The sequence below is a fragment of the Chiloscyllium punctatum genome, chromosome 2 (assembly GCF_047496795.1).
Source record: "Chiloscyllium punctatum isolate Juve2018m chromosome 2, sChiPun1.3, whole genome shotgun sequence".
NCBI classification, from domain to species: Eukaryota; Metazoa; Chordata; class Chondrichthyes; order Orectolobiformes; family Hemiscylliidae; genus Chiloscyllium; species Chiloscyllium punctatum.
Genome location: NC_092740.1, coordinates 70,623,153 through 70,645,983, shown reverse-complemented (window position 1 = coordinate 70,645,983; position 22,831 = coordinate 70,623,153). Strand labels below are relative to the sequence as shown.

Genomic DNA, 22,831 nt, shown 5'->3' with positions numbered 1-22,831 from the left:
TTATTGGTTTATAAACCTCATTACAGGCTTATTTACTGTAACAGGAGGAAAACATTTACTGGAATATAGTTACCTGGTACTGTACCACTGGAAATTTTGTAATAACTGGACCTTCTGAGAGCTTGACACCAGTTGTTGGTCACTTTCAATGCTACTTTCAAGTAACTATCAGTGAAACAGACAGCTCAATTTTTTTTAATATATCAGCAGCTTGATGTGTGTTCTTCTCTTCCATGCACACATCAGTTGTGACCCTGATCAGAAACAATTAGAACAGTAATACTGATCCTGTTCATATCCTGTTCTTATTTATTAACTTCTGATAAAGAACTGTCCATTAACTGACATTTTTGGTTTACTGACATTAACCGCACTAGTACATGCCAGGTAATTGAAAATTTTCTGTAATGTGTTTGAAAATGCTATACCATTTTAAAAAAAATCTCATGTTATTCTCACACATGTTTAAGAAGGGCCTTCCACCACAGTCACTTGTGGCTGAAACAGGTGCCTCAGGGCATGAAACTTAACTCTTAAGGGTTAATACATTAATACATTCAACTACATTAATTTACAATGGGATAACTACTGTCAACTCCAAATTTGAGTTATTCATTTATCATTGTGATACTTATATGAACATATGAATGATAACTGTACATAAAGACTCTCTGGCCCATCTAGCCTGTTCAGTGTGATTGTGATACCTAAGCAAAATTGACACTTGGATTCCCACTATCCCACTGAAGAGTTGTTGGAGAGTTCAGCACAGCTGCAGTGAGTTACCCTGCACGCATCTGATTATCATGGATGCATTACTTTGGCTCAGTGCAAGACTCCTGTCCTTGGAGGGGACCTGGGAGGAAAGTTCATCTTCAAGAATAGCTTGTTAGACAGATGGTCGACAGACATCTGGTCTCAGCACTGCAGTTGGGGACAGTGATCTTTGGAGATTAGCTGCAGTCCCTGCAAAGAACATCATTGCAATGGATGGCAGTTAAGCTGTGTTGGGATTTGACTGTGCCAGGCTAGGAGGCATGGTAAAAGGAATGAGGAAGGTGGGTATGGGGTGCAAGGTGCATTGGAGGAGGGGAAATTGGGGAAGAATTCCAATGAGTTCAAGATACCCGTATAAGAGGAATCCCACCTTCCCACCAATAATCTGAAGAGTAGGACCTAGTAGGTTTTGGCTCTAATGTTGGCCCACCACTCGAACAGTCGAGATGGGCAGGAAAAAACTCTAAAGTGACCAGTTGGGTTTCATTTGGCTCAAGTATGAAGAGTTACACAATGTCCTCTCTGCCATCTGCAGATTTTGCAACTGAAACAGTAGCAGTAGGGTGGTGGGAAGCAGGCAGCTGTAAAGATGTCTAACACCCATTTGCCTGTATGTTGATCTGTCTTAGACGTTTTTTGGAAGGTGGGGAAGGGCAGTGTAAAGGTCTTCTTGAAATACAGTTAACATAAAAAAGGGCTAGGTGATTAGGAAAACAGATATTCAAAAAGCAATATACTGCACTGTCCTTATACCAATTAAAAACAATCTGAATTGTTATTGAAATTACATTGAAAGTCAAAACCATGGTGACTAAGCTAAGGGAGAACATTTAAATGAATGTTTAAAGAATAAGTGGGAACTGAGAAGTATAAGAGAAGAAATTTTCTTATTAGAAAATGTTTTGAAAGTAGAAAAGGTGAGGCAGACTCAACAGGGAGGGCAGTTATGGCTAAATGATGGGTCAGCAACAGTGGAGAAGTGAAAAAGCAGTAAAATGTGAGTGGAGTGAAGGAGCATACTGGAATTTGAAAATTAGGCCAATACTTTTAACTCAATTCCCTACAGCTTTTGCCCAAGGTGAATGGGATACAGCAGAGGGAACACATTAAAAGATGTTTACAGCTGTCATTTTCACTCTGCTCACCAGCGCCTCCTCACTGCCACTCAACAGTTACCAGTTTTTCTTTCAGACCAAACTTTAACTTATCTCATTAAAAAGATCAAGAGCCAGCATCAGGACCTTGCAAAGTTGCTATCTGGAACAAAGACATAAATTAGTATGCTAAGGTAAAGTCATCCCAGTTCTGTAAAGGGCAGAATTGAAGAAGAAGGTTGGGGGACTGTTATTTGGTGTACTGGCAAGTTCCAATCTCTGGCCTATCTTGTCAGGGGCAACATGAAAGTGGAAAGCAGTGTGGCAGCCAGTTTGCATGATATGGATGGACTAGGGATTGTGTTCTTCTTATGGAGAAGTCAAAACTCAGCAGGTGTCAAGAGACAGTTTATGGGAGTCTGGCCAGGGGTTCTGCAAGGCCACTTTGAAGTACCTTTCCGGCTCTTCCACGGGGGGCACAGAGATCACAGACCACTGTTGCAACCACAGACCATCGCATGAAAGGGTTTCTCCTAAAATTTTCCACCCCAATACATTCTCATTTACTCATTAAACACTTTAGATAAAGGAAATATGTTGTAATTAATTTAAATTCTGAGAATATGACAATATCAGGCTGTTTCTTAACCATTCTGTTGGACAGCTTTCCAAATTTTGGCACAAAACCCTGATGTTAGAAAGGGGGACTTTTCAGGATTGACATCACTGGGCTTGTCATTGCTTTTTTTCCACTGACTGTCCTGACATGGTGTGATCTGTCTAGTTTCATTTCCTTTATTTAGATTTTGTCATAGTTTGATACAACTGGGTTGTTTGCCAGGTTACTTTTGAAATTATTTAAAAGTGAGCCACATTACTGTGTATCTTGAGGCACATGTCAGCCAGACTGGGTAAAGACAGCAGAGTTCACTCCTTAAAGAGCATTCATGAACTAGATGGGTTTTTACATCAATTCGTAGTCATCATTACTGAGAGTAATTTTCGATTCAAGATTTGTCAATTGAATTGTCTCAGGATCCTTTTGCCTCATTCTCACTAAATCTTTCATCCTACATTCTCCAAACCACCTGACATACCCATACTTGGTTACTCTCTTCTGGTGGTATTGTTTCAACATCCTCATACATGGCAGCCAATTTTTTTTTCCATCAGGCTGGGAGATCACACAAACAATATTTTAACTATCTTTCTGAATACCTTCCATGGACCAATGATGCTTGCTTTCACCCTACATAGGCAATAAAACCAATACTTCACCCACAATTAAAATATTTGGATTTTGCCATGTTTGCCCATCTACCCATTTCCTCATGATTATGAATTCTAAGGTGTTCCTGAGCAATTTTTAGGCTCCCATAAGCTACACTTGAAACAAGGATACGTAATCTCACATGGAGGGTTCATCAAGGAAAACTTTTGTTGGTTACTTTCAGAGGACCACTTATCTCATGTCCAGAAACCAATTAAGTGGACTGAAATGACTGAAATTTCGAACACTGTTCTTAGGCAGCAAACAAAGGTTACAGCACTTTGACCCAATTATGAAGACATACTCATCATCATTTTCAGAGTTTGATGGTACCGCATTAAAGTCTCTTCTGTCTGTGGGAAGTACACTTAGAACTTTAAATATATTACACCCAGACTTCTCACAACTTCAAGAAAAATGGTAAACATAAAATTCGAACCTTGATATGACTGGATCCCAATCGGTAATCCATATCAAGTAAAGAACGGGAATAATGTCTCTATCTTAGCAGCTTCTCAAGGGAATGGTTTCTGGGAACTGCAGAGCCGTATCCATAATAGTGAGGACACATGGGTGCCCTTCGTTTTGATGAGAATTCTCTGTAACTCTCAGATACCCTGTTCACCTCCCATGCACTCGCAGCAGTGTTTATACTTGGCCTCACAACTGAAGTCAGAGCTACAACTTGGTCTGTTGTACTCTCAGTCAAGGCTCTTTTCTTTTCAAAGAACGTGCTTACCCCAATAGTTCCTATGAGTTTACCTCACAAGTTCCAGCAACCTACAGGAAGGTGACCTGACCCTGTGGGGAACAGGACTTGCTGAGACCATATCTGGATTTTGGTCTCTTTATCCAAAGAATGATATTCTTGTTATTGAAAATGTGCAAAAAAGATTTGCCGACTGATTCTTTGAATGGCAGGACTGATGTATGAAGAGAGACTGGACCAATTAGGACCACATTCAATAGAATTTAGAAGACTGAGGGGGAAGATCTCATAGACTCGTTTAAAATTCTAACAGGTCTAGACAGGTAAAACACAAGAAAGATGTTCCTGTTGATCAGGAAGCCCAGAACCACGGGTCAGAGTCTGAGTTATTTTTCCCATCTGAAAACCAAGCAATCGCCAAACAAAATACAGTTTCAACAAACAAGCCAAAACAGCTAACCAGCTGATTTCTATGAAGCTAGTCCATGCAATTAACCATGGGGAAGGTTATTTAGGTGAAATTTCTTCATCCAATGAGCAGTGAGGCTGTAGAAGTCTCTGCCACGGAAAGCAGTTGAGGCCAAAACATTTAATGCTTTCAAGAAGAAATTATACGTAGTTCTTAGGGCAAACAGGATCAAAGGATATAGGGAGAAGGTGAGAACAATACTGGATGATCAGTCACGATCATACTGAATGGCAGAGAAGGCTCAAAGGGTCGAATGGCCCAGTGCTACTATTTTCTATGTTTTAAGTTATGGCCATGGAAACACTTCGGCTTTCAGACGTCTTTTTTACCCTCAGCTCCTTCCTTTCTTGCGTGAAGAGATCACAGGATTCACACCAGGAATGACCCAATTTTATATTTGACTGAGATGGGAGAAGCACACACTCTTACTCCAGTCACACCATTCCACAGGTCACAACATAGCTAATTATATGCTTTCTTATATTACACTGAAAATAAAGAGATCCATCAACCAGGTTTATTCAGTAAACTCAAATTATATGTTTTTATTGAGATATGTCTCTTGATTAAACTAAAAAAATATAAGCCATAAGTTTTAAGTTAGCCTGGAGCAGTGTTTTGTAGAGGAATAAAACAGTGCTATTTTCTGAGTCTGTACACTGAAAGAGCAAAAATGGCCTTCAGTTGAGTGATATGCTTTTCCTGTTGGATGTGGGAGTTCAGGGAGAGTTTACGGATTACTGAGGATTATATCTGATCGAATGGGTTGATTGGAAAGACAGTTAGAGACAATGGGGAATTTACAAGACCAAGGGGATGTGATGGATGGCAGCTTTAGGAAGGGAGAAAAGTTGCACATACAGTCACATAGGTGGGTTGACTCCAGGAAAGGTAAGAGAGGTAGACAGGTAGTACAGGAGTCTTCTGAAGTTTATCCCCATTTCAAACAAGTATGCTGTTTTGGAAAATGTAGGGGGTGACTGGCGCTAAGGCAACAAGAGGTACATCGGGTTTCAAGAGATCAATTGTGTTAGGGGACTCTCTAGTCTAAGGCACAGACAGATGTTTCTGTGGCCAGCAGCGAAAAGACAGAATGATGTGTTGCCCCCCTGGTGCCAGGATCAAGGATGTCTCAGAGAGGGTGCAGAATGTTCTCAAGGGGGAAGAAGGACCAGCAGGAGATCATTGTACACACTGGAACCAATGACATAGCAAGGGAAAAGGATGAGATTCTGAAGGGAGAATACAGACGGTTAGGCAGGAATTTAAAAAGGAGATCCTCAAGAGTAGTAATATCTGGATTACTCCCAATGCTACGAGCTAGTGAGGGTAAGAATAGGAAGATACAGTAGATGAGTGCATGGCTGAGGAGCTGGTGTATGGGAGAAGGATTCACATTTTTGGATCACTGGAATCTCTTCTGGGGTAGAAGTGACTTGTACAAGAAAGACAGATTGCACCTGAATTGGAAGGGGACTAATATACTGGCAGGGAGATTTGCTAGAACTGTTCGGGGTGGGGGGATGGAACCCAAGGAGATAGTGAGGAAAGTGATCATTCTGAGACTGATACAGTTGAGAACAGAAGAAAGTCAAACAGTCAGGGCAGGCAGGGACAAAGCAGAGAGCAAGGTAGAACTGATTAATTAAACTGCATTTATTTCCAATGCAAGAGGCCTAATAGGGAAGGCAGATGAACCTCAGGGCATGGTTAGGAACATGGGACTGGGATATCGTAGCAATTACAGAAACGTGGCTCAGGGATGGACACGACTGGCAGCCTAATGTTTCAGAATACAAATGCTACAGGAAAGGCAGAGAGGAAGGCAAGAAAGTAGGGGGAGTGGTGTTTTTGTACTGTACTGAGGGAGGACATTCCCGGAAATAAATCCAGGGAGGTTATTTGGGTGGAACTGAGAAATATGAAAGGGATGATCATCTTATTGGGATGATAATATAAACCCCCTAATAGTGAGAGGAAAATTGAGAAACAAATTTGTAAGGAGATCTCAATTATCTGTAAGAATAATAGGGTGGTTGTGGTAGGGGATTTTAACTTTCCAAACACAGACTTGGCCTGCCATAATGTTAAGGATTTGGATGGAGGGGAATTTGTTAAGTGTATACAAAAAAATGTTCTGATTCAACATGTGGATGTACCGACTAGAGAAGGTGCAAAACTTGACTTACTCTTGGGAAATAAGGCAGGGCAAGTGATTGAGGTGTCAGTGGGGGAGCATTTTGAGGTCAGCGACCATAATTCTATAAGTTTTAAAATAATGATGGAAAAGAATAGACCAGATCTAAAAGCTGAAGTTCTAAATTGGAGGAAGGCTAATTTTAATGGCATTAGGCAAGAACATTCAAAAGCTGATTGGGTGCAGATGTTTGCAGGTAAAGGGACGACTAGAAAAAGGGAAGCCTTTAGAAATGAGATAACAAGAGTCCAGATACAGTGTATTCCTGTTAGGGTAAAAGGAAAGGCTGGTAGGTAGAGGGAATGCTGGATGACTAAAGAAATTGTGGGTTTGGTTAAGAAAAGGAAGCATATGTCAGGTATGGACAAGATAGATCGAATGAATTCTTAGAAGAGTATAAAGGCAGTAGGAGTATACTTAACAGGGAAATCAGGAGGGCAAAAATCGGACATGAGATAGCTTTGGCAAATAGAGTTAAGGAAAATCCAAAGGGATTCTTGGAAATACATTAAGGACAAAAGGGTAACTGGGGAGAGAACAGGGCCCCTTGAGATCAGCAAGGCGGCCTTTGTATGGAGCCACAGGAGATGGGGGAGATACTAAATTAGTATTTTAAGAAGAACAAAGAACAAAGAAAATTTAGAGCCCAGGAAAAGGCCCTTCAGCCCTCCAAGCCTGAGCCAATCCAAATCCACTGTCATCAGTGTTTACTGTGGAAAAGGACATGAAAGATACAGAATGTAGGGGGATAGATGATGACTTCGTGAAAAATGTCCTTATTACAGAGGAGGAATTGCTGGATGTCTTAAAATGTGTAAAAGTGGATAAATCACCAGGACCTGATCAGGTGTACACCAGAACTCTGTGGAAAGCTAGGGAAGTGATTGCTCGGCCTCTTGCTGAGATATTGTATCATCGATAGTAACAAGTGAGGTGCCGGAAGACTGGAGGTTAGCCAATGTGGTGCCGCTGTTTAAGAAGGGTGGTAAGGACAAGCCAGGGAACTACAGACCAGTGAGCCTGATGTCGGTGATGGGCAAGTTGTTGGAGGGAATCCTGAGGGACAGGATGTACATGTATTGGAAAGGCAAGGACTGATTAGGGATAGTCAACATGGCTTTGTGCGTGGGAAATCATGTCGCACAAGCTTGATTGTTACTTCTTTAAAAAACTCAAAGAGTATTGATGAGGGCAGAGCGGTAGGCATGATCTATATGGACTTCTGTAAGGCGTTCGATAAGGTTCGCCATGGGAGACTGGTTTGCAAGGTTAGATCTCACGGAATACAGGGAGAACTAGCTATTTGGATTCAGAACTGGTTCAAATGTATAAGACAGAGGGTGGTGGTGAAGGGTTGTTTTTCAGATTGGAGGTCACATGGATTGGTGCTGGGTCCACTACTAAGGGGTATAGTTATTAAGTTTGTAGATGACACCAAAATTGGATGTGTAGTGGACAGTGAAGAAGGTTACCTCAGATTACAACGGGACCATGATCAAGTGGGCCAATGGGCTGAGAAGTGGCAAATGGAGCTTAATTTAGATAAATGTGAGGTGCTGCATTTTGGGAAAGCAAGTCTTAGCAGAACTTATACACTTAGCCCATATCCTTCTAAACCTTTCTATCCATGTACTTATCCAAATGCCTTTTAATCCACCTCAACAACTCCCACTGGCAGTCAATTCCATGTGCGTACCACCCTCTAGGCAGAAAGACTGTTGCTCAGAGTCTCTTTTATTCTTTTCCCTCTAACCTTAAACTGATGCCCTCTAGTCCTCGATTCCCCAACCCTGGGGAAAAAGACGAGTGAATTCACCCTATCCATGTCTCTCATGATCTTATACACTTCTATAAGATACCCCCTCAGATTCCTATGCTCTAAAGAAAAAGGTCCTAGCTTGTCCAACCTCTCCCTATAACTCGGACTGTTGAGTCCTGGCAACATCCTTGAAAATTTCTACTGGACTCTTTCCAGTTTAATAATATCCTTCCTATAATAAGGCAATCAAAATGGAACACAATACTCCAAGTGCGGCCTCACCAAAGTCCTGTACAACTGTAACATAACTTCCAAACTTCTATACTTAGTGCCCTGACTGATGAAGGCCAGTTTGCCAAAAGCCTTTTTTACTGTCCTGTCTACCTGTGACTCCACTTTCAAAGGACCGTGCACCTGAACTCTAAGGTCTCTCTGTTCCACTACACTCCTTAAGGCCCTACTATTCACCATGTAACTCCTACTTTGAATTGACTTTCCAAAATGCAAGACTTCACACTTATCTATATTAAACTCCATTTGCCACTTCTCAGCCTACTCGCCTTCTGCGATTTCTGACAACTTTCCTCACTGTCCACAATACTGCCTATTTTGTAGTGTCATCTGCAAACTTGCTAATTATGCCTTATTTATACATTCCCATCCTAATCATTGATATAAATAGCAAAAGTCTTTTTTTAAAAGTTCCTTTTATTGAATAGAACTTGAAATAAAAGAATTTTTCACAATTGTTCAAACTCAAGTCATCAAACAAAAACCTTAATATGAGGCCTTCAACAGATATTCATTGCAAATTTGTCAATTCATAATTTACAACTGATTACTGAGAAACAACTGTCTAGATTGCGTACTGCTGTCACTTAAACCAGATATAAGGAGCTAGCAAGACCTCAAAAGGTGGTAGTCTCTGGATTACTCCCATATTAAAAACTGGTGAACATAAAAAGTAATTAGCTAGAAGAGATGAACGAATGGCTGGGAAGTCGGTACACAAATGAGAGATTCAGATTGCTGGAACACTAGAGCTACTTTCATGTGGCTATATGATGCTCTGGTCTTAAGAGAGAACTAACTCAAAAAAAAGGGCAGACTGTGTACCAATTATTCCTGGATACAACGTGCTCAGGAAAGTTAGAGAATTGAAGAAAGGAGATGGACTAACAAAACTGATTCAAAAGAAAATATAGTGATGAAAAGCTAGGTGTCCTAGAGGAGTCAATGGAAGAATCAATGAGGTTAAAACTAAGAAACAAAAGAGATAGTACACTACTGGAGTATTCTATTAGCCACCATCTAGTAGAAAATATGCAAAGCGACAAATTTGTAAGGAAATCTTGGGAGATATGCATGATCTATAGGTAGCTATAATGGGTAATAAATTATCCTAATATTGACTGGGATAGTAATAGTTTAAAGAGTAGAGAGGGGGAAGAGTTTATGAATTGCCTCAGGAGAAATTTCAAGATCAGTATGCTTCTCACCAAAGAGGGAGAAAGCGCTGATGGATCTGATTATGAGAAAAGATGTGTGTCAAGTGGATCAAATGTCAAAAGAGCAGAACATAAAGGATCGTGATCATACGAAGATGGACAAGGAGAAATCCAAAGGGGGAATTAATTAAGTGTGGGTGAGTTCAGTAGGGAGAATGAATTTGGTTCAGGTAAATTGGAATCAAAGATTAACAAGCAAAACTTTAAATGAACAATGGACTGTGTTCAAGTTTGAATGTTTAGGTACACTTCCCACCAAAGAAACAGGTAGGACGTACAAATCCAGAGCTTCCTGAACGATGATAGAGGTAGCAAGAAAAATGAGAGAAAGCATCAGTATCGTGTATGGTAAATGACAGCAGGCTAACATAATTGAAAATCAGGCTGAATATAGAAAGTTCAGAAGGCAAGTGAATATAAAAAAAAGAAAAACAGAGCATGAGAAGAGACTAGCAATGAGCATAAAAAGGAATCCTTCCATAGATACATAAATAATAAAAAGTTGGTAAAAGGAAAAATGGGGACAATTCTGCAACAAAAAGGGAATTTATGCACGGAGACAGTGGCATAGATGAGATAATAATACTTTGTATCTTTCAAGGAGGAAGGTGTTGTCCAAGTTTTAGTGAAAAATGTGTAAGTTGAGACCCTGGAGAGGCTAAAGGTAGGTGAAGAGGAGGTCTTAGGCTGGCTGTTCTTACATTTTGTAAGTCACTAGGACTGGAGATAATACATCTAAAAAACTGAGTAAAATAAGCGTGAGAATTGAGAAGGCACTGACCATAACCTTCCACTCCTTCTCAGAAGCAGAGATGGTGCCAGAGGCCTCAAGGATTACAAACGTGTAACAAAGAGTGTAAGGACAAGCCCAATAACACAGGCCTGTCAATTTAACTTCGGAAGTGATAAAACTTTGAGAAACGATTTGGACAAAATTAAATGACTTCGCAAAATGAGGATTAATTAAGGAAAGTTAGCACAAACCTGTTACGGTCAAGTTGTACTTAATTAATTCCCCTCAGTATTTTTTTTCATGAGGTACATGGACTCCAGCAGTTTAAGAGGACAGCTCACCATCACCTTCTCAAGAACAACTAGGAACAAGCAATAAACAGTGGCCCAGCCAGTGTTATCCACTTCCCACAAATGAATTTTAAAGAGTTAACAAGGTAGTGAGAAGATGATCATGTAGTTGACAGGGTCTTCCAAAAGATATTTCATAATGTGACATAGAACAGGTTTAGCAGCAAACTGAAGCCCATGGAATAATTGAGTGGGGCACATGTGAGAGTGAATGTGTAGGAACTGAGTCAAATACAATTAAGGGCCAGTGAACCATAATGGCAAAGGAATGTTAGTTGAGGGAAAAGGAAAACATACCAGAAGACAAAATTTCCATCCCACCAGCCTCCACATGCAAAAGATCATGCTCCACCATTTTCACCATCTCCAGCAAGATGCCACAATGAACACATCTTCCCCTACCATCCAATATCAGCATTCTGTAGGGACTGTTCCTTGATGGTACCTTGGGCCATTCATCAATCATCTTAAAAAACGTGTTCCCTTCCCAGAGCACATTCCATGCAATCACAGAAAATACAATAGCTGCCCGCCCCTTTATCTCCTTCCTATTTCTCATCCAGGGCCTCAAATACTGCCATGAGCTGAATAATTGATTTATTTGTACCCATTTCAATTTAGTATACTGTATTTTCTGTTATAATATCACCTCCTGAACATTAAGAGGACCAAATGCAAACTGGGTGCTCACTTGTGAAACACCTCCACTCAGAACATAAGCATGAGTCCAATTTTCTGGTTAGTTACCATTTCAATTCACCACTTTGCTCCCATTCACATTTGTGTCCTCAACCCATAACACTGTTCCAATGAAGCTCATCTTCAGATTGGGCACATTGCAGCCTTCTGGGTTCAGCACTGAATTCAACGATTTCAGAGATTGAACTCTATCCTCCACTTTGAATGTGTATTTTGCCATTTGCCGGTCTTAAATGTGCTTTTGCTTTTGGATAGAGATATTCATTATTCTGTCTTTCACACTTACTCTAAGTAGATTTTTTGATCCTTTAGTACAACTCTGACCGGTGTCTTTTCCTCTCATTCCATGTGTCTTCTGACATTTAATCCCTTCCAACTCCTACCCTATCTCAAACATTTCCTGTGTTCTTTCCCACACCAGCTTGGAACCCATCACATTTCTACCTTCCTTCAGTTCTTAAGAAGGATCACATTTGACTCAAAACTTCTCCTTCCACAGCTGCTGACAGATTTGGTGAGTTTTTACAGTGCTTTGTTTTTCTGCAGATTTCCAGCATCTGCAATATTTTGCTTGTGTTTTATGCAATTATTTTTCAAATTTTGTGAAAAGATCAATTCCCTGACAAACATCAATGGCAAATGTTCTCACAAGTTGACTGAATTAACCTAGACAGTGTGCTGATCTGGATCAGAGATGATTCATCTACATAAGAACTTCCATGAAATAGCCATGTTAACATTAAGCAGGTTTCTCCCCATCTCTAATGGTACACTATTCCTTTCAGTGTTGTACATGTTCCACCCACCTTCAATGATAAGAGTTTGAATTAAAGCATCAATAAGTGAAACAGAGCATATGTACACTCGCACAATAGTTGTTTTGGTAACCAACTGAAAATTTTCTCCCACTTTAGATGAGTTATGAGAGGCAGAACACAAGCACTTAAAAGCATACTACTATTTAAAATTAAAATGGCTAAGAACATTGCACAGTAGGATGATAATTGCACTACTTGTCATATAATGCAGCATTGAGAGAAATCATTGCCTAAATGGATCATGTTTCAACTATCTTGCCAATATCTCTTTATGTAAGCCTTTACTCTCTCACACGGATGAGAGTTTCTGTCAACTATTTATTATTCCATTTTGATTGCAATTTAGTCCAGCTATATTAAAGTAACATTATACTGGTGTAGAAAAAATAATTCTTCAGTTGTTGAAGTGGCAAATGAGCCTGGTTTACTCTGTTCACCATTGTGGAAATGGAGAATGGTTGTCAAGATAATAAGAATGGTTTGGAAGGGTCTGTTTCCATGCTGTACATCTCTATGACTCTATGTCTCTCCTGTGGTTATATCCATCTCAAACAAGTATGCTACTTTAGATACGGTAGGGGGTGATGGTCTCTCAAGGGAATATAGCACTGGCAGCCAGGTTTCCGGCACCTGGTCTGGCTCTACTGTTATGGAGGGAATGCAGGGATTGTGTATGCAGGAGGTGTATTTGGAAGCAAATCCTATCAGGATACATGAATACGTTGAGGCGGCAGTTAGAGGCAATGAGGAATTTACAGGATCTAGCAATTCCTGGATGGCAATTGTAGGAAGATAGAAAAGCCACAAATACAGTCAGATAGATGTGTTACCGTTAAGAAAGGTAGGAGAGGTGGGCAAGAAATGCAGGAGGTCCTAGGGAGTGTTGCTGAACAAAGAGACCTTGAAGTGCAGGTTCATAGCTCCTTGAAAGTGGAGTCGCGGGTAGATAGGATAGTAAAGAAAGCGTTTGGTATGCTTTCCTTTATTGGTCAGAGTATTGAGTACAGGAGTTGGGAGGTCATGTTGTAGCTGTACAGGACATTGGTTAGGCCACTGTTGGAATAGTGCGTGCAATTCTGGTCTTCTTCCTATCGGAGAGATGTTGTGAAACTTGAAAGGGTTCAGAAAAGATTTACAAGGATGTTGCCAGGGTTGGAGGATTTGAGCTATAGGGAGAGGCTGAACAGGCTGGGGCGGTTCTCCCTGGAGCGTCGGAGGCTGAGGGGTGACCTTATAAAGGTTACAAAATTATGAGGGGCATGGATAGGGTAAATAGGCAAAGTCTTTTTACTGGGGCGGGGAGTCCAGAACTAGAGGGCATAGATTTAGGGTGAGAGGGGAAAGATATAAAAGAGACCTAAGGGGCAACTTTTTCACATAGAGGGTGGTACGGGTATGGAATGAGCTGCCAGAGGAAGTGGTGGAGGCTGGTACAATTGGAACACTTAAGAGACATTTGGATGGGTATATGAATAGGAAGGGTTTGGAAGTATATGGGCCGGGTGCTGGCAAATGGGACGAGATCGGGTTGGGATATCTGGTCGGCATGGAATGGTTGGACCGAAGGGTCTGTTTCCATGCTGTACATCTCTATGACTCTCCTGTGGTTATATCCATCTCAAACAAGTATGCTGCTTTGGATACAGTAGGAGGTGATGGCCTCTCAAGGGAATATAGCACTGACAGCCAGGTTTCTGGTACCTGGTCTGGCTCTACTGTTATGGGGGGAATGCCAGGTTCCAAATGATCGATTGTGATTGGGGACTTTCTAGTCAGGGCACAGACACATGTTCTGTAGCTGACAGCGAGACAGCAGAATAGTGTGTGGCCTCCCTGGTGTTAGGGTCAAGGATGTCTTGGACAGAGTGCAGAATATTCTCAAAAGGAACAAGGACCAGCAGAAGGTCATTGTACACATTAGTACAAATGGCTTGGAGCAAAAATGGATGAGTTTCAGCAGAGAGAATATAGGAAATTAGGCAGAAGGCTAAAAGGTAGGTCCTCAAGAGTAGAAATATCTGGATTACTCCTAGTGCCATGTGCTAGTGAGAGTTGGAGAAGGAGGATAGAGCAGATGAATGCATGGCTGAGGAGTTCGTGCATTGGCAGCGATTCATATTTTTGGATCATTGGGATCTATTCCGAGGTAGAAGAGACCTGTATAAGAAGGATGGTTGCATTTAAATTGGACCAATATCCTGATGGGAAATTTGCTAATGCAACTCATGAGGCTTTAAACAACTAAGTAGGGAGGGCCCCAAAGCGGTAGTAAGAAAAGCAATACGTCTGAGGCTGGGACTGTAGAGGAGCAAGTTAAATAGTTAAAGCAAGCAAAATTGGCTTCAAGATAGGAGACAGGAAAGAGTTGCTTTTTGGACTGGAGGCCTGTGACCAGTGGCATGTCGCAAGGATTCGTGCTGGGTCCACTCCTTTTCATAATTTATATAAACATTTTGGATGTGACTGTAGGAGGTATGGTTAGTGAATTTGCAGATGACACCAAAATTGATGGTATATTAAATAGTGAAGGGTATTCCAGAGTTGAAGTGAATCTTGATCAGATGGGCCAATAGGCTGAGAAGTGGCAGATGCAGTTTAATTTAGATAAATGATAGGTGTCACATTTTGGACAGGCAAATCAGGGCAAGACTTATACAGTTAAAGGTAGGGCCCGGGGGAGTGTTGCCAAACAAAGAAACCTAGGGTTGCAGATGAATATTTCCTTGAAAATGGAGTCGCAGATAAACAGGATGGTGAGGAGGGTGCTTGTCTTCATTGGTCAGTGCATTGTGTATATGAGTTGGGATGTCATGTTACAGCTTTACAGAACATTGGTGAGGCCATTTTTAGAACACCGCATTCAATTCTAGTCTTGCTGCTATAGGAATGATATTGTTAAACATGAAGGGTTGAGAAAAGACTTAAGCATGTTGCTGGGATTGGAGAGTTTGAGCTATAGGAAGAGGCTGATAAGGCTGGGGCTTTACTCTCTAGAGTATTGGTCGTTGAGGGGTGACCTTATAGAAGTTTATAAAATCATGAGGGACATATCCAAGGTCTTTCCCTCAGGGTAGAGGAGTGCAAACCTAGAGGGCATAGGTTTAAGGCAAGAGGGGAAAGATTTAAAAGGAATCGAAAGAGCAATTTTTCTTCACTCAGAGGGTGGTGTGTGTATGGAATGAGCTACCAGAGGAGGTGGTGTAGTATGGTACAATTACAACATTTAAAAGATATCTGGATTGGTACGTGAATAGGAAGGGTTTAGAGGGATTATGGGCCAAGTGGTGGCAAATGAGATTAGATCAGTTTAGGATATTTGGTCAGTATGGACGAGTTGGACCGAAGGGTCTGTTTCCATGCTGTATAACTCTATGACTCTATAAGAGGACTACATAGTACAGGACAAGATGGTGGTGTAGTGGTAATGTCATTAGACTAACGATCCAGAGATCCACATTTTGGGGGCTTGGGTTCAAACCCTAACAAGGTAGCTAATGAGACTGAAAAATAGTTAAATAAATCATACTGAAATCTAGTTTCACAAATTATGACCATGAAATGACACTGTAAAATATCTGGTTTACTGATTATTAGGAAAGGAAATTTGCTCTCCTTACCTGCTTTATATCCTCCGTAATGAGACCAATCCTTAATTGCCCTTTAAAATGGCCTAGCTAGCCGCTTACTTCAAGGACAATCAAGGTTGGACAACATGTGGCCTTGTTGATGACACCCAAAATCTTTTTTTTTTAAATAGAATTAAGTGGTAAGATTAAAATTAAGTGACAAGTTAGATGACTGATGGGTTGAAAGAGTATGTGCTATTTTGCTCTAAATATATCATTATAAAAAAAATCATATACATCTAAGATAGAAGTGTAACTTCACTGACTTCCCAGCAATTGTCACATTAGATGAGAATGCTGTCACAGCATTAGTATTATCTTTTTGTAGATGGCATCATCACATGCTTATTTAAAAAGAAACTGCTCAGCCCAGGACTTAAGCACCCTATGTAGCCTTGTAACAAGGTTAATGGCCGATATACTTTTAGCAGAGAAAAAAAATATTTTGTAGGGTTGAGTGCCTTTAAGAACTATGTTTCTCTCAGAGTCTATTTCTGATCAAGCACCTAGCTTCCATAAATGATCAAGAGACCAAGCTGTTTAGGAGTTAAACAATAGAATAGCAAAGCATAATCAAGAATCGAATTATAGGGGTGGGTAGATTATGACTGTGACTCCAGTCTCAAGATTTTTAGTTTTCAGAACAATTGACCATGAGACATCTCCTTCCCACAGGATCCATTTTGAATTTAATGTCCTAGCTCAAAGAGTTTAGCCTCTTCTTGACTGAAGGATTCTTATCAAAGAGTTCGACTTCTGGGGTGGTTATGCTGAGAACTGAAAGAGACAGAGTTTTACGTGGAAGACTCCACAGTTACTAGAATATTAGAATTAGGAGAGTTTTGATCTAAAGTATCTAGGCTTAAGGTGATGGCATTACACATGTTGAACTGGCAGTCTACAAGAGTGGGACCTTTGGAAGAAATTTGAAGGGACAACCTTGACAGAAGAAAATAGAAGGTCCTAGCAATCTCAACCAATATACAAATCTTTAGAGCAGATTCAGACCAAGTAGTTAATCTTCCAAATTTTGTTAAGTATCTGACTTAGGTTTTAGAGGGTATATAAAAAGGGTGTAGAAGGCAATTTAAGAAGTTTAGTTTAGAACATAAATAATTACATTCTATATATTTTTAATATTATTGATCATGTAAGATATAGTGTATTTAGGATATTTACATTCTTTGACTTTTGTTTAGTTAACGCCTTTTGACATAAGCATCATACTTTTATTCTTTTAGTAAATATCTGAATTTTCAGATTCTAAAATAACATACACAGATGCATTGGCAGTTCCAACTATGCCAAATTGTGTATATGAAAATTAATCCTAAAAAAACTATAAGGATAATGTTGCAGAGGAATTATGGGGTAGTGTCAACAATTTAAGGGTTAATACCTAAAAAATAAGCTATAGAAATATAACAATTGCATATTTTAATGGAAGGTTTGTTTAAAGCCAGTTACTGACCAAATTAAATTCTGTAGCTTAAACATCAGCCTGAATAATTATTAAATTTTCTTCACCAACTGAAAATAATTAAGTTGTAGAGTAAAATTGAGGATTTTTCTATGATATTATGTTGGCTGAATTACTTTATCTATGATTAACAGTTATAACTCAATTTAATACACATACTATGCAATGGTAATCTTCCAGGAACTAGAAAAATGTGTGTGGGTAGCATTGGTGTAGGCACTGTGGTTATAGTGTCAAGCTTGAATGTAAAGCTCTTCAAAGTTAATGAGATGTATTTTTGCATCCTGAGACAAAATCGCTGAATGTGACTGGCTGACAAGAGCTTGCATGGAAATACATTTTTACAGTTTCTGCTAATTGACTGATGTGCAACAGCCTACAGTAAATGATGTCAGAGGACAGCTGAACTGAACCTTTGCACTTGAATGTCACATAATTCTACAGAAATACTGAGGATTTTATATATGCTGGAATATCTAATCCTACATATGTAGCAGAAACCCAGATATGCAATTCCGGAACAAATTAACAACCAATGTCAGTAGATAGCTGGAACAATGCTAGCTGGAACAAATGCAATTTTGTAGAATTTTAATTTTACTTTTGTTTTGTTGTACTTTATTTTTATCTACAGATTTATTTACCATCAGGCAAGTTCTTCAACTGTAGTCACCTTCCAGGAACCCCAATCCCACTATATTGATAGCCTTTGCTGGGATTGGATATCTGCTTGAAAGGTAACAACAATTATGGTATCTTATTCTTAGCAGGGAATTCGTGAACAGATGTCTAAAGAAACAAGCACAGTACTCTCTCTTTAGCAACAGAATGTTCTCCCAATCCTCTCCCTCAATTATCTTTCCCTCACTCCCGCTTGAATTTGCTGCAGTTGTGTATTTCAATACAGTGAATACTCTACTAATACTGTAATTTCTCCTCACACTAGAACTGTGGCAGTGAGTTTCTACATGATGCGCATATTCAATATCCATACTTGCATTTTCTATCAAAAATGCTTGATAATGGTCGAAATATTGGAAACCAATTATTACTTTCGGTATCCCCCAAGACAGTCGTAACATGTCAAAAGCGGCATATCTTCACATATGGAACGCCAATCCTGCATGAACCTGTACTGTACTTTTACCACTTGAACCGTTTCTCGCCACTATTCTGATTTGAAGTTAATTTTGTTTCAATATGAATTCTTAAGTTTGCGAAAGTTTTAATTAGGAAAACAATGTTATTGCAACAAGAGAATAACAGAAAAAAAGTCCTTCTTGTGGGTTTCGCGTCTTTATACAATACTAAACTTCAATAAGTCTCCTGGGTTTCTTCTAAAAAAATCCTGATCGCATGTATGAAATAGAACAACGATAACCCACACGACACGATATCTTACAAAACAGTTATATCGCTGAGAAATATACACTGCATGGAACCGAATCAACTCCGATATGGTCTTAAGATGACGAATGACCAATGAAGTAATAATTTAGTTACTCAAATAGTCGAGGCCTCAAGTGCTCCATTGGCAAACATTTTCATATCAAAATCATTCCAAATATTAGTCTGCAATACTTCAAAATAACCCACGACTGTTATTGGCTTTCAAAACTGCAGACACAGAATCCATCTGGTAGTAGAATAACTGATGCCAGAATATATCACCCTTACAATCGTTTTGATTTTAATTCTAATATAAATCAGAAGGTTGATCATTTTCAAGCTCAGCTAATGTTATGTTGTACTAACACTGCCAACAAAAACAAACTGGGTTCGCAAGTGTCATTTTGAGCGAATAATCATATTGAAATGGGTTGATGGAAAGTGGAATTGGCTGCAGACATACCGTCCCAGTTCGGCTTCGATCTCATAGTAATCTTCTAGGGCGCTTTCTTTGTTAGAGCCGTCGATCCAGTAATCACAGTTCGATGCCGATCTGGCAACTTGCAACATCGTGGCCGTCTGCCAGAACACACTGACCAGTGAAGCGGAGGAGCAGGCAGCGCGATGGCCGCAGCAACCTGCACTCCCTCTGTACACGGAGGGAAGCTCTTTTCCCTGTTCAAGACTATGATTAAGAAAAGTAACGCGAGTTGGACAAAAGTAAAAATAAAACAAGCGATAAGAAAAAAATCCCCAAACTTGTTGAAGCTGCAGCTCCGACTGTGCGCGATTTCAACGCGTTACTGAAGCACACAGCCACCTGCCTGTGGAATAACCGCCGTACCGTAGTACATTGAGAAAACTCGCCGCTGTCAACTGTTACCGTGCAGTTTGTGTATCTGTCTCCAGGAATATTCTTAAGAGGGGTCACTGGACCTGAAATTTTAACTCTGCTTTCCGCCACAGATGCTGCTAGACTTGCTGAGTTTTTCCAGTAATTTCTGATTTCCAGTATCTGCAGTTCTTTAGGGTTTTTTTTAAGGGTACGTGGGCGGTTCACTCACCCTGACTCTCGCACGTGTGAGCCCGGTGGAGCGGAATAGGGTGGTATTTTAAATAATGAAATCGGGCTGTCTCGTGCTGCACGGTGGTCCAGGGTGCGCGAGGGCAACAGGCGCTGCGAAAACACCGAGAATGTTCGAGCGGCAACTGGCCGCTCAGCACGGGGCGGGTATGGGGATTTGATAGGCGCCTCCAACTGTTCCTCCGGCCTGTCCAGTCTCAAATCCCTGACCTCCAAGTAGGTTTCATTTTGTAAATTGAATAGTTGATGTATTCAGTTGTCACCTCATCATCCATGTCGTGGCTCTTGTGCCTACAAGTGGTGGTGTCCCTACTCTGAACCAGTGCAGTCCAAGGTTTTAAGTTCCACCTGCTTTTAGGGGTATGTAATAACATCTCAGAACAAGTTCATTCGAAAACAAATCAATCCACGTAATATACCTGCAAAGTACTACCTTATCATTTGATGGGAAAACTTTTTATGATAGGTACGTGGCATATCACCTGAATTGTTCGTAGCAGGAAGCGAAGGGGATTTTGGTAACTTTGGTTAATCACAGAAATGTTGAATCATGAGATATTATGGTAGAAGAGGCCTTTGCCCCATCCTGCCTTGGTTGGTTCTTTTAAAAAAAACAATGAGTCAATTTCCCCTGCAATTCCAGCCACAGTGTTTAAATGGCTCCTCTTCAAATAATTATCCAATTCCATTTCTAAAGTTGGTGTTCAATCTGCCCTGCCACCCATTCAAGCGACAGAATCTGCGGTTTCAAAGCTTGGATATTTTTTGAGATAGACCTAATTGGAAAGAGAAAGTGAAAGCAGTCTCATCCTCCCAGTTGCTAAGGTGCTTTAGTTGTGGCTCACCTACCCCCTAACACTGGCAGTAGGTACATTAGAACACTACAACCTGCAAAGATCCCTGCAAGTCACTCACCATCCTGACTTGGAAATACATCACTGTTTCTTCAGTGTCTTTGGGTCAAAATCCTAGAATTCCCTCTTGAACACCATTGTGGATCTACCTACAGCAGATAGTCTAGGCAGTTCAAAAGACAGTTCATCACCATCTTCTCAAAGGCAACTTTGGACAGAGAGTAAGTGCTAGCCCAGCCAGCAATATCCACATTCCATGAGTGAATAAAATTTCAGTAGTTGTTGATGATTCCAGTGGAGCAGTACAGGTAGCTTTAGGAATGCACTAAAAATAAGCAATTATATCATTACTGCAACAATTTTTATGACTTTGAGATAATATTGATGGATCCACACCATTCATGCCAAGTTGAGGAAGTTCTGTAGATGTGTGCCAGTTTTGGTGAGGACCATACTTGGAGAACTTGGGTGAATTGTGTGCTTGATGTCAGTGTGAGGATCTAGTTAGTTCCAGGAGAGAAGCTGAAATCTTTTGTAGGGAAGAAAATGTTTTGAAAGACTTTGTGACTAATATTGGTGACATGTAGACTTAGTATCTGCTATTTAATGTGTAATTTATTGTTTATAATTGACCATAAAAACCTGCTAGTTAAGTCATGTTCAATTTGCATTCATTCTGAATTTTTACAAAGGTAAGATTTTAGTTAAGATAGTACTTAATGTTTGCCTTGTTTCACTCGTATATAATACAACTGGAATGTGGGCAAATATTCCCAATTCATTATCATTCCAGATGGAATACCCTCAAATAACCCATGCTTCTGGAAGATTAACTAGTTCTTTTTTTTAAACTCAGCCCCACTCTCAGTTGGTTGCAACAAGGTTAATTTGAAAAGAGATTCATTTGTTGTGCACATCTTTTCCCACACCAAGTATATATATGTTTTACATGAGCCAAATTAACCAGGCTTTCTTGAGTTAAAGAAAAACTAAGTTTATTAGCTACTAAAACATGAGAAAAGATAACAAGACATGACACACATGTATACAGATTAGAAATAAGAGGTCAGTCCAAAATTCATAAGGGGAGAAAACAGTACAAACCAGTCTTTGATTTGTCTATGATGAATTGATTATAAAACATTACAACTATTAAGTGGATGATGCCAGTAGCATTGACTTTGGCAATTAGGCGGCCATTTGGAGATGTTTGGTTCTACAATTCACTGAAAGGAATTTACCTAACTTCCTTCAACAAAGGCTTTGCTGGTGACTTGTTTTCAGCTCTCAGAGATAATTTATTTCTTTTTTCCTGTATACAGATTTTTTTTAGTGGAATTTCTTAGATGTGTCCCCTTACAGCACACTTTAGCACAGTAGAACCTGAACCACTGGCTCACATGTTATCGCAACAACTCTTTGGCACATAAACCAGGGGTTGCAATTAGTTTTTAACTGCTTTTCTTGTATATTCTTGGAAGTGTAGAATACAAATATGTCATTTGGCCAAAATTGCTAACTTTCAGCTCATGTCATGTCTGCAATCTGGGATATAAAGTCACAGTTTTTTGAATGGCATATCCACCTTTGAATTGTTATTGTCTGGAGTTCCCTTAACACTCTTCAAGTGCAGCATTCCATGGTTCCTTCTTGAGACTCTGTGTAATATATACTGATTAGGAACTGATAATTTCTAATTCTAAAATTTTTCTCTCTCTATAAGGATTACACTGCAGATTTCTTCTTGTAGCTTCAAGCTAGGCAAATCGTCCTACTAGTTTTAACTCCTGATCTGATCTGAAACTCATGAATTCCTACATATTCTGCATGGTGAATGCTAGAGTTGAAGTTTTCTCTTCTTTAGGTGCAGGGCTTTACTAATTCTGTATTTTCTTACTCATTACCTCTTAGCTTGTTGTGGACCACAAAAGTCTGAACTGTAGCACTCGGTCTGTAATATGCCTTGGGTATAAGGGAAAACCTGTCATCATATTTTTTTCCCATGGTGATAGGAA

General features: G+C 40.0%; 1 protein-coding gene across 1 annotated transcript in view; it reads right to left on the bottom strand.

Moving 5' to 3' along the window:
• The window catches only part of camk4 (calcium/calmodulin-dependent protein kinase IV), a 157,458-nt gene extending 137,520 nt beyond the window's left edge, over positions 1-19,938 (bottom strand). Inside the window, exon 1 of the mRNA XM_072583650.1 lies at positions 19,342-19,938. Coding sequence (XP_072439751.1) covers positions 19,342-19,448 — 107 coding nt within the window. The 5' untranslated portion in view covers positions 19,449-19,938. The remainder of the gene's footprint in view (positions 1-19,341) is intronic.
• Between the last annotated feature and the right edge of the window lie 2,893 nt (positions 19,939-22,831).